This window comes from Sinocyclocheilus rhinocerous, unplaced genomic scaffold (genome assembly GCF_001515625.1).
Source record: "Sinocyclocheilus rhinocerous isolate Xijiao unplaced genomic scaffold, SAMN03320098_v1.1 scaffold482, whole genome shotgun sequence".
Classification (NCBI taxonomy): Eukaryota; Metazoa; Chordata; class Actinopteri; order Cypriniformes; family Cyprinidae; genus Sinocyclocheilus; species Sinocyclocheilus rhinocerous.
The window spans coordinates 224,483-237,609 of record NW_015638939.1 but is presented as its reverse complement, the minus strand read 5'-3'; the positions used below and the strand labels follow the sequence as shown (position 1 = coordinate 237,609).

At 36.5% G+C, this 13,127-nt stretch overlaps 1 protein-coding gene across 1 annotated transcript in view; it reads right to left on the bottom strand.

Annotated features, from left to right (window-relative positions):
* LOC107750167 (protein shisa-6 homolog) overlaps window positions 1–13,127 on the bottom strand; it is a 37,570-nt gene that overhangs the window by 17,914 nt on the left and 6,529 nt on the right. The window contains exon 3 of the mRNA XM_016565432.1: window positions 4,881–5,035. Within this exon, the coding sequence (XP_016420918.1) occupies window positions 4,881–5,035 (155 nt within the window). The remainder of the gene's footprint in view (window positions 1–4,880; window positions 5,036–13,127) is intronic.

The following is a 13,127-nucleotide window of genomic DNA, read 5'->3' as shown; positions in this document are numbered from 1 at the left end:
CCGGTTCAAGACACGCAGGTCCAAGATTGGTCGTAACCCACCGCCTTTCTTGGATACAATGAAGTAGGAGCTGTAAAACCCCGTCTTCATATCGGATGGAGGGACCGGCTCTATCGCATCCTTCGCCAGTAGGACTGCAATCTCCGCATGCAAGACAGGAGCATCGGCCGCCTTCATTGACGTGAAGCGGATGCCGCTGAACTTGGGGGGACGTCGGGCAAACTGAATCGCATAACCGAGTCTGATGGTCCGCAGGAGCCAGCGGGATCTGCTGGTACGCTCCTTGTAGAGGGCCCAACACATTCTTTTGGCAGCTCAACTGGTTGTGGAGTGCAAGAGGAGCGATGGTCCCCCGAGGGTTAGTTCCCTGGAGGGTTTGCCATCACTGTTACCCTCAGACCACCCGTCAGACCACTGTTACACACAGACCACCTGAAGTAGCCCCCGCCTGACTGCCGCCATGATGAGAACTAGATCGTGGCAGAGGCAACGGAGCTCCGCCCCTTTTGAGGTAACGGAGCTTGGCCCGCAACTCCGAGATGGTCATCTTCCTGCAATGAGAACATGACTCCTCAACACGCCACCTCAGCATGCTTAATGCCCAGACATGTGAGGCAGCGATCGTGACCATCACCCGACACCAAGTAACGACCACATCCAGAAACGCACGGGTGATACATTGTCTGTAGCAAGACGCAACGTCGTCTTTACAAAGACACAATGTCGAGTTTGCCAGACGCAATGTCGTCTTTAAAAAGACACAACGTCGACTTTAAAAAGACGCACACGTGAATGCTCTTTTAGGGAAAAACTCTTTCAGTATGCTGAAGCACACAGGGGAGATGGCCGCCTGCAACACAAACAGGGGGTAGTGCAGCCTGATGTGTGCAACCCACTCGACACGGGAAAACACCACCGCTGAAGTGCCGTACCGCCAACACCAAGAGCTCCAAAGAGCGTGCTGAACTCACTAAGTCTTATTCTCTCTGTAGAGTAGTCAGGAGCAAAATGGTGTGATCGCTCGGCTCCGAAGCAAAAAGCTGAGTATGCATTGCACCTACTGCCTAGTTATACTCGCGCTGCGATCAGCGGCAGCTGGATGCAATCATTGCATGCCAATGTGCATTGGCTCGTTTAGTTTACACTCAAAGTGGATTGGTCTCTCTAAGTGAGATCCCAATTTGTCAGTCATTACCGATGTGACGTCGAGAGTGACCGACTGAAAGGGAACAAATTCATCTGCATCTTGGATGGCCTGAGGGTTAAAAAAAAGTGAGCAAATTTTCATTTTTTGGGGGGGGTGAACTATTTCTTTCAGACTTCTATGCCTGTATGCAAATTACCTCTGCTGTGATTGCCTAAACTCTGTATACTGATTTTTCAGTTTTGAGTTCTGAAATCAACAGAACATTGAACTCAGAAAGAGAAACACACTCTTTCCCATGTGAAAAATTAAAACATAGTGTGACTATAACAATACCGTCAGCTAATTTAACATTTGTAGAGTAACTGCAACCATAAATTAAATTTCATTCAGTGATTCCTGAAATCAAGTCAGTCCCAAAACACTATTTTAAATAAGCATGTAATGTGCTCACAACAGGAATAATTATACGCTATAAATCAGTGAACACGAGGCCTCAGACCGTATCATGCAACGTTCAGAAGGAGAAAGGAAATCTAATACAGCATGGCTTTCCACCATTAAAAAGCAATTTAAACTCAGCTAGGGGTCAGAAAAGGACTACAAATGCAAAAGCCTAATTCAATTTATATACCTTGGCATTAATAATAACATTTTCCCCTAGTTGAGCAACAAAAACACATGCAATACAATTGCATTGGAATAAATGTCAGTGTAATTCATTCATAAATCCAGTTCTTCTAAAGTGTCTGAGTAAAATGAATGCATCAATTATATACATACATTATAACAGCACTAACCCAAACCATAACAGACAGAGGAGAGTGACTGAAGGAGCTGAGGTCAAGGAGGTCAACCAGACGGAGAGAAGGACAACCAGAGGAATGAAAGCAAATCTCTGCATGGGGAATCAATAAGAGAGTCCAAAGAGATTGAATTTCTTTCAGCCAATTAAACAGATAAACAAACATTCAAATTTCTTTCAGTTTGAAGGCTTTTTATAAATTGTGTGCCCTATTTAAAGGCACTTAATCAATCAAAACAGACGTTTTATGGATCACAGGAGCACTTTGTCACCAGCTCTCAGGAGACGAGAGAAGATCAAATGCAGCAGCATTCCTCTGATGCAATCTCTCTCTCTCTCGCTCTCTCTCTCTCTCACACACACACACACACACACACACACACACACACACACACACACACACACACACACGCACACACGTATAAAGTAAGATGGAAAAGATGCCCACCTTAAGAAGAATGTGCATTTATTAAAAAAAATAAAAAAAATCATATTTAGCATGTACAGAATGATGATCCATCAGACAATGTGTTATTATGGGAAATAAATAGAAACATTTCGTTTTAAAACTCATCAATGAGGCCATCTAACCCCACTACTGAAAAATAATATTTGGGTAAAATAATATATTGAAATTGTATTTTTTATTACATATGACTTATTTTTTACAACTATTAAAAAAAAAAAACTGGTTAATATTAACCAGTAGCCAGTTCTCCACACTCACAACACATTGCAAAGTTTATCACAAAAAAATAAATAAATAAATAATAATAATAATAATAAATTAATTATTAATTAATTAATAAATATATATAAACACTTTATTATTATTATTTTAAACAATATTCCCAAAGAAACATGCTTTGTTTCATATCGTATAATATATTATTCAGTATAAGACGCCATAAATGACTGGGACATGAAAATATACTGCCTAGTAGGAATGACCCAGATTCAGTCAGCATCTGACATTAAAGTCATCAAAGAGTTTGTTTATCAGTCATTCATTGCTGACTTTTTCCTGTTCTTTTAATTAAATTACAGGACAAACTTTCTAAATAGCACTCTAAAGGTTTGAGTAGTGAATGCTGCAGCGAGTGAGTAAACTTTAAACTAGCATCTCGCTCAGACAAACACTAATGTTCAGCGTGAATCCCAACAGCTGACCTCATTCAAATACAGCTGCGCTTAGTTTATTCACAAGTGTTTTTAATATTGATGTACAACAAGCCAAAGCACTGATTAGCTCAAACACAAACGAGACAGTACATCTGCATTAAAGCTAATACTGAACTGGAGTCAGTGGAAGCATGTTGACGGCGCATCAGAGGAGCATGTTTTGATGGCTGTTTGACTGTGGCGCTCTGTGTGAATGGAGAATTCATTCTCATTTGAGTTCTGATATTAGCTTGCACGGCGAACAATGTGATGCTGAGCTTTTAAATATGAAACAACATGCTCAAGAAGTGCTGTGGGAGAGAGTTGGAGGGAGAAGTTTGGGTCACGGCAGATGTTTCCTCAAACATACTGATGCAAAGAAACTCCTGAGCATATGTGCACACCCACACACACACATGCATATACAACTTCACATTTGTATTTATGCATTTGGCAGATGCTTTTATTCAAAGCGACTTATACTGCATTGAAGTTATGCATTTTATCAATTCATGCAGTCCCTGGGAATCAAACCCATGACATAAAGTCATGCTACACAAATGCACATTGTACAGTAAACAACATACAGAGATGGAGTTTGTGTGGAGCAGAATTTACTGTAAACCAAGTCACTCTGAGACACGGTGAACATAGAAACACAATCACTGCATCCAAATAATCCTACTATCATACTATACAGCAGGCGAAAAACAATAAGGCAAAAGAGCAGCATTCATAGTATTCGAAAAAAAAGAGTGTGAAAAGTACCCAGATGACCTACTACATCTGGCACGATTCTGAAGTGTGAATCTGATTGCCATTTTACTATCCCATGAGGATTTATTAATGGCAGTGGAGCGATGTAACTGACGCTGGTAGGTCGCATTACAGTAACAACAGGGTGGATATAGTACATCTAGATTTCATTCATACCCATATTCGTACTTACTATATTAACTTACTTTTTTAATGGTCAGGAAGTAGGTTTCAAAGCAAATGTAATATCTACAAGATAGCATGCGATTTTGGACACAGCCAATGTGCATCAAAAAACATTACTTGTGATTATTTTGTCATAAACTGCGACAGCAATTTGAACTAAACATTGTGTCTCTGCTGCCGAAACATCCAGGCAAAAATAATAAACAGTCCACAGTCCAACTGAAATAGTTGCCTTTAAGGGTGTTCACACTTGGGTTCAATCTTTACAAGAACCAACTAAGATTCAAACCAAATCAAGCACCTACTAGACAGTGTGCATTTCAGACTTAAATGAACACAGTGCTGTGCTTCACTCTGAAACCGCACCAGACTAAATCACGGCCTTTCTAAATCAAGCATATTGCAATTCCAATTTTACAATTTCCACAACTCTATTTATTTAATTTAACTTAACATTTTGTTTTTTTTTTATGAATAGCCTTTCATCAGCTCACCAACTCTATTTCCCTATTTTGCAACCAGAATGCAAATTTTAATTTGCAATATCCATAGACATATTGATTACCCCCTCTTATTAGGATTAAACTTTAATGTTTAACCTGGTGCCATGGTAACTTATTTCAAATTTTTGGAAGATTCCAACATTCCAAAACGAATTCCATATTCATGAGAAAAATAGAACTAATCCTTTTTAAACCACAATCGTGTTCCATTCACATGGTAACATGAGAAAAACCTCACAAAAAAACAGTTTAATACCATAGTACATTCTAGTTAATGTGTAAAACATGGCATTTTCATCGATAACACAGAAGTGGCGCCACCTACCGTGGTTGTTTTTGTTGTGCACCGGTGTGTAGTGGTTCTTGGATGTCCGTACAGGTGTGTTCTCTTTGGGCGAGGTGTCTATAGCCGCGATGTTTTCATGCTCATACTGTGATATGGGAATGGGCCCCTGCTGTCTCAAAATGTCCGCCAGCGCTCTGCGGGAAAAAAAAAAAGTCGAAGATCATTTCACTGCTCTCCAAAAAGAAAAAAAAAACACCATCCAAATTCGGCTCAGCTTTGAAATGAATCCTTGTTTAGTGTTTCGTCCAGTTTAAAGATACAAACACACCGGCCCCCAAGAGGTTTAGCCAATTTGCCCCGTTTAGGTGATTGTTTCTGTTGTTTTTCCATTTGTGGAGGTTCTTGCCTCTCGCAACCAGCAATCCTTTTCTCTCTTTCACACACATACACAACTTTAATTGCGTTTTGTCTTATAATGAACAGTGGAGGTTTAATCTCTCAGGTTTTCGGGACCTCAGGCCTGCAAACTCTACAGCAGCAAACAAAAGCCATTAATCAATGTTTCTCCGCAATATGGCGTTAGAGCAACACACCCCACCCACACCAGTCTAATGGGATTCAAATTCTATTAATGTTTTTGCTCTTTGGCCCGAAGGACATGCTTTCTGACTCGAGACCCAACTGCCTCATGGATTTTCTGCGCAGCAGCAATCTGAGATTCTGCTGGCTGGAGTTAATGGTGTTTTCCCACTAATGCAGTTTTCGGAGCTTGTGCAGTTATATGGGGCTTCATCTTGAGGGCAAACTTTTTTCATTCCAGATGAACTTTGTAACTTTGGGATAGTGTTGGCTAAGTGCTTAAAAAATAAAAATTGGTGACCAAAAAAGTTGGTGGCCAAAAGGATGAATAAGTAAATGTGTGAATGAGATCTGAAAGCTGTAAAATGATAATAATTTTAATGGTAAAGACTGCAAAAATGCTATGGTTCCCTAACTATAAAAATATATATAAAAAAATAATGTAATTTTACAGCAAAATACTGTTAAATTTACAGCTTTTGTAAGTGAAAAAGTCATCTTATAAATTACAGTGAACAACCATAAAACTGATATTGCCAGAATGGGACCTTAACATTTTTACTGCAGATGAACTTTAAACTTTGGTATTGTGTTGCCTTAGTGGGTAAAAATCATATTTGTTGAATGAAATAGGTGACAAACGTGAATAAGTACATGTGAATTATATCTGAGAGCTGTTTAAAAAAAATGATAACAGTCAAATAGTGTAAAGTGAAAACTGTAATAAGTCTAATGGGACTTTTCATGTAATTTCACAGTAAATTACTTTAATGTTATAAAATTATTTTAAGTTACAGTTTTTATTAGCGAAAAAGAACAAGTCATCTTAAAATGTACAGCCAAAATAAATAAAATAAAAATTTCCTAGTGGTCACAAACCAAAAATTTGCAGGTTTCATATTTATATTTTCACATATTCAATTTTAGTATGTGAAGATACACTAGGTTTGACAAAGTTTTACAGGGGGACGTTTGAGAAATTTGTGTTTCACAGACGTACATTGAGATTTTAATCCAGTGCAAATCTGACAAGTCTTAATTTTAACAGTAAAAAACTGTAAAAAGACTGTAAATTAATACATTTACGGTAAATTTCCTAACTATACATGGTGAAGAACTGTAATATAACTAATAGGGCATTTCATGTAATTTTACAGTAAAATACTGTTAAATTAAAAAAAAAATACTTTAAACAGTTTTATTATTTGTTCATTTATGTATGTGTTTATTTATTACAAATAATAAATTAAAAACAAATCAATGAACTTTTTTACTGTTTGTCTGTATAGTTTGTATTCATGTTTATTTCAGTTTTAGTTGTAGTTATTTTAGTACATTACTTGGCAACTAGCAGAAATTGTATTTGATTTTGCATTATTTCAAGTAATGATTTTTTTTGTTTTAATTTTAGTTTCAATTTTAATTAACTACAATAACTCTGCTTCATAAGACTCGGAGTTTAGTGCACAAGTCATTGCAACAACTGTGATGCCTATTAGAACCAGATGATGTGCCATAAACATGAATAAACATTTTCAAGTAAAGTCCAATAAGTAGAAAGTGCATCTCTGGGAAAACCGTAAGGTCGAGGCAAGGTGCTTACTGGTGTAAAAGTCCATCAAAGGAAACTTTAGGATGACCATGGCATGGCACTCTTTCAGATTAAAAAAAAAAAATATATATATATATATATTATCCAAACAATCTAAAAGCAATTTTTTTGGGGGGGGGGTGGTGTAGCCATCAAAGGCTTTTTAATCTGAATGAGTGCCATGGTCATCCTAAAGATTCCTTTGATGAATAAACATTTATTCAGAAGCAGAAAAAAGGTTGAACCAGGTCGGACCGTCAGTTCTTACGGCGCATGTCAATGCGGCGGGATCCAGCAGACCCGGAGGCCATCTCTCCTTACATGAGGAGCCTGATATGGCGTCTTAACTGTGTCAATGTCAGCGTATTTGCTCTGCCTCGCGGTCCCCATCTCTGAGCGCGCCACAGAGACAGATAGAAAGAAAGAGAGAGAGAAAGATAGTGTGACTTTGGAAGGAAGTATAATTAGTCTTTCCCTTCCAGGAGAAGGCCTTTTTTAACAGAAGTTCTCCTCACGTGGGGGCGACCTGGTTTCACTGCCCCAGTTGGCTGTAAGGCTCTGAGCGCAGCTCTACCGATCCACCTTCTTCAGCTCAAACACCACAGGACCAGGGCCTAGCTACATTAAACTACTTGAATGGGCTCTTTTACTGTAGTTTTTACACATCACGTTCGCTCATTTAGAGATTTCGAACAGTTTCACTTTATGCATCCCATCACAGGTAAGAGTTTTACCAGCTAACCAGCATACTGAAGAATAAAACAATGCTTCAGGTTCAATAACTAATGATGTTAAGCTTGATAGCATTAGCTATGTTAATAACCACAAAACATTTTTTTCGACTCATCCGTCAGTTGAAATCAATCAATTAAATAAAAATCATTGTGGTTACAGTAACATACTAATAGTGAAAGTATACTGTTATAATAGTGTGAAATAATCATGCAACAGTCTTTTCTGTGTTAAGTTGTATTCAGTCTTTCAGCTTCAATGTCATGAGCCATGAAAAACTGTAACTTTCATGACCCGCACAAACTAAAAAGATGATTTTAAAAACTTTACAGATCAACAACAACAAAAATTGTCATTAAATAATCATGATAAATGCTTTAAAAAAACTATGAGCTTCAACATTTCTGTTTTTAAACCCTCATGAATATGTGGGATTTTTTTTTTTTTAAATGATTGTGATTTTAATGGTAAAATACTGTAAAAATGCTACAGTAAAAATGAGTTTAAAAGTAAAAGTTTCCTTTCTTTAACAAACTGTAACAGATCTAATGGGACATTTCAAAATACTGTTAAATTTAAATTTTTTTTTTTTACATTGGGGGAAAAAATTAATTGTAGTAAAATTTTAAAATTTACATTTCCAGAATTTTTCACTGTGGATGAACTTTGTCACTTAGAGATAGTGTTATTTAGTGGTTAAGGATCAAAGATTTTCACAATTTTACAGATAAAAAAAAATTGATTTTTGTCACAAAATAATCACGATAAATGCTTTTAAACAATATGAGCTTCACATTTCTGTGCATGGCATTGTTTACATTTTAAGAGCCTTACTGCAACTGTGATTTGTTTTTAAATAAATTAGCAAATATAAATAAATAAATGCATTTTTATTAATTTAATTATTAAATTCATTATTTGATATTTTAATTATTATATCAACAATTTATTAAAAATTAAATTAAGTTAAATAAATGTTATTTTATTCATTTAATAATTTGTTTTGTGGTTATTTATTATAGCTACAAATAACAAATAATGACAATAATAATAATAATAATAAATCATATTTCACACACAAACACACACACACACACAAACAAACACACACACACACCGCTCTCAAATTGATAGATGAATAGGATAAATGCATTGTGCATGTGTAAACGCCACACATACAACCTTCTCTGTCTCTGCAGATCCTCATCAAAAGTCCTTCAGTGTCTGGTGTTAATATATGCAAGACGATGCTAACGGTAATTTGGGCCTAAGTGCTATCCTGTTTGCTCTAAAGACACATCTAGACATCAGTGTGAGTTAATTACATCCTCACAAACTGATGTAGCCTCTTGGGATGGATGAGCACCGATTCCCAACAAATCAAGGCCAATTTCCCTCATTCCAGCACCTGAATTGGGTTGAATGGTGAAACATATGGCGGCTTTAGAGACCTGATGTCGCTACAGCTCGAATTAGACATACTGTCTTCACTCATTCAAACTCTGGTTACATGTTTAAAATGCATGTCAAATGACCAGTGATTAAGGTAATGATGCATTCACATTAAAAACAATTACGTTTGGCACCAGACCTGCCAACGGCAAGTGAATTTATCACACGAGGATGTTGTGATCCGACAAGACTCATGTTCCTGATTATGTCACCACCATGAATCAAATAGATGACATTATAATCAAAGAAACTTCTCAATATTTTACATCACTGTAAAAGAGAGAACGTAGTTGAAAGAGATACAGGCTGTCTGATGAATCAACATATATGAGATGAAGATGAAGAGAAAAAGTCTTGGAGCAAGTAATCCGAAAATTAAATGAAGTGAAATTTAAGTGGGTGAATCTCAGTGCTCAGCTCATACTTCACTCCAGAACTAGAAATAAATTATATTTTGCATAAATAAAAATTAGGTTTGTTTCTAGATTCTTGATTATTTTCAAGACAATTAAGCACATTTTCCTCAAATAAAAATCAACCTGTTTGGACACTATATTTTTAAAGAAAAGAAAAGTCTACCATGACATTAAACAATTTACATTATAAATAATTTCAATTATATTAATTAATTAATTTTTTTGAGGGGAGAAAAGTAGAGAATAGGACGGGAAATTTACCTATTCTCCTAAAAATAACAGTACAAAAATGGCTTAAATGAACAAACATACAAATAAATGGCTTTAATTTATTTGAGTAAAATAAATAAATTAGATTTAGGGGTAAATATGACAGCGACATTGTAAAATTTATCAAAATAAAGCTTAAAAATACAATTATGTAACACAAAAGTAGTCTGGTTCTTTCAAAATTCGCTTTCATTTCTCTCTCACTCATTCAAACTCTTGGTTGCATGTTTAAAATGCAAGTAAAATGACTAATGATTCAAGTAATGATGCATTCAAAGAAAGAAAAAATTACTTGCCAGTGGCGAGTGAACTGACAAAATAACATTTACCTGCATAAATGTATTTTGCAGACACTATTATTCAAAGTGACTTCAGGCCCATTCACACCAAGGACAATAACAATAACTATAAAGTCTTAAAAATCATTCTACAACACAGGTATAATGATAACAACATAGAAGAACCATATTGTTGGAATAAGTTTCAGAATGATTCTTTCCATCTGAAAGACAATAAAAGCAACGACAACCAATTAGAATCCACCTGACTTTAAAGAGCTCAAGCATTTAAAGCGGCAGACAACAAAACGGTAGCAAACTTATAATAAACAGAGCGTTAGTATCCATTGGTGTGGATGATAATATAGTTATTGTTATAATTATTTATCATTCTTGGTGTGAACAAGGCTCAAATGTTTCAGCAGAACATGCTTTAGAACCACTTTGGACCGTTGATGCTTGCTATTGTTTTTTTAGCATCAGTTCAAATATGTGCAAAATGGGTCAATCAGAGGACTAGTTTATTTCCAAAGCAGTGAAATGGAGAACGGCTGTGACAGAGCGGCCCGTCTGGGTAAAAATCCTGGTCTTACGTCAGCGTGCGCTCGGATTGCATCGGCGCGTGTTCCCGAGGAGACTGATCAATACGAGGCGCGCGGATCACCCGCGGAGGCTTTCAGACTCTTTTTCCACTTTTTCAGCCTCTCTGTCCCGCTGAAGGTCACCGGTGAATCTGCATGTGCTGAACACAGCCGGCACCTCTTTTAACCTCTTCCACCTCTCAGCCGCCACTCTCACAGACTTCGAGTGGCCCGGGGGGCCGTGAAATGTACTGTTATTCAAATCGCGGCTTTTCGGCACCAAGCTAATCTTGTGTTCCACTCAAACTGCTCATGTACGGCTGTCAGGTTATAATGCATAAAGGTTTAGCGTCACCGGCTAACCAGCTCCGGGCAATCTGATTGGCTTGATTGAAAACTCCCAGAGTGCTTTTCACTGGACACAATAGGCATTCTGTTCTCTCGCGGCTGTGTTTGAGTTTCCCCGTGACAGTGATGTGGAGGGTTTAAAACGCTCTCGGGTCAGAAATGAATCATTATATGCTTATAGAGCTCAGGAAGTCACTTGGTGCTAAAAGTGCAGGATGTGAAAACCAACTCAAATCTTTTCAACAACTGCTAAAGCGGATAGAGAGGATTCAGTTTGGCCTCCTAGCGCTGTTGCATGACGTTTTCAGATTGAATCTTTAAAAGGTTAGTTCTCTTAAAAATGACAAAATATTTTTTTGTCATTAAAATTTTACATGGATTTTGATATATATATATATATATATAGAGAGAGAGAGAGAGATAGAGAGAGAGAGAGAGAGAGAGAGAGGCCTATATGAATATAGGATGTTCATTTTGAGATTTTATTTATTAATTTATGTATTTATGCATGTATGTATGTACGTATGTATGTATGTATGTTTGGGTCATTTTGAGCCAGAGAATTTTCTTTTTCCCTGAAAATGATCACACATGTTATAACAGCACACATTGTAAAACAAATTTGATCATTTTTGTACTTTTTAGTATTATTTTCCCACCATGTGACACTTGTTGCGTTTCCAGTCAAAAAAAAAAAAACCTTGTTATTACCTATTCTTGGATTCAATGTTTTTATCAACTTGTTTTCTTTCACTTAGCACAGGTTTTGTATTTCTTTTTGGAACTGACTGATCGTAGGTCTCATCGATCTGAGCTTATGTAACTCAGTTTTGGAGTGAACATTTTCCACAAATAATGCTTTATTCACTCCAAAACCAAGGTGCATAAGCTCAGATCAATGAAGCCTACGATCAAAGTCGACAAAAAGATCTTTGACCATAATGCTTTGAAGAACACAAACTCACAAATCACACACATCAAGCCTCATCCATGAAACATGAAGACCAGAACACATTTCTGTGTAAATCATTTGTAAAACCTTGCGTGAACTGTTTGTTCTGCTCATGATTTCATATCTCACAAATACTTTTAGCTGTTTTATATATATATCACTAAGTGAATATAGCATATTTTCTTAGCGATATCCTATTTAAACAAAGACCAAATAGCAACAGATTCTATTTATACTTCATAAAAATAGCAGTGTTTTCTTTACAATAAATGTAAATAGTAGTTTATATCTGCAAATAGTGGAAGATATTGTCACTTCAGTATTGTAGTAAATTATAAAACAGTATGCAATAATAAAGTATTGAGTGTAAATTATCATTTTTATTAAAATTATTAAATGGATGCCGCCTTATTGGACCAATAAGGCCCTCCCTACACTTACCCCTAATCCTATCAGATAAAGACCCATGAGGCACTTTATTTTCCACTTTTTGCATATTTCCTTCATTTTTATTGAAAATACATGCCTTTCCGATGTGATACGAAAAGGGAGAAGAACAAGTTCGGCAAAAGGTGGATTCAAACTCGAGTCAATATTGCAAAAGTTACTGCTACATATATATATATATATATATATACAGTGTTCCCCATACATTTATTTATTTGTGGCGGGCCGCCACAATATCAAAACTGACTGCCACAAATAGATTTTCCAAAAGGCTTTGACTTCGTTGAATAAACATGAGCACTGCGCGTTTAAAAATTAATAACCGGCGCCGGTGTTTTTTTATCACTGTATTTCAGAAGGAATCCGACTGTCTTCAGAAAATGTTCGATGTCATTTTCATTGCACCTTGCATGTAATGCCTGATAAAGCAGCGTTTGCGAGCGGAGCATTGCTTTGTGTACAGCAGTTACTGGGGAAACCTCGATCTCTCCCGCAGGAAATCAATTTCCATATACTGTATATACAGGTGCATCTCAATAAATTAGAATGTTGTGGAAAAGTTCATTTATTTCAGTAATTCAACTCAAATTGTGAAACTTGTGTATTAAATAAATTCAGTGCACACAGACTGAAGTAGTTT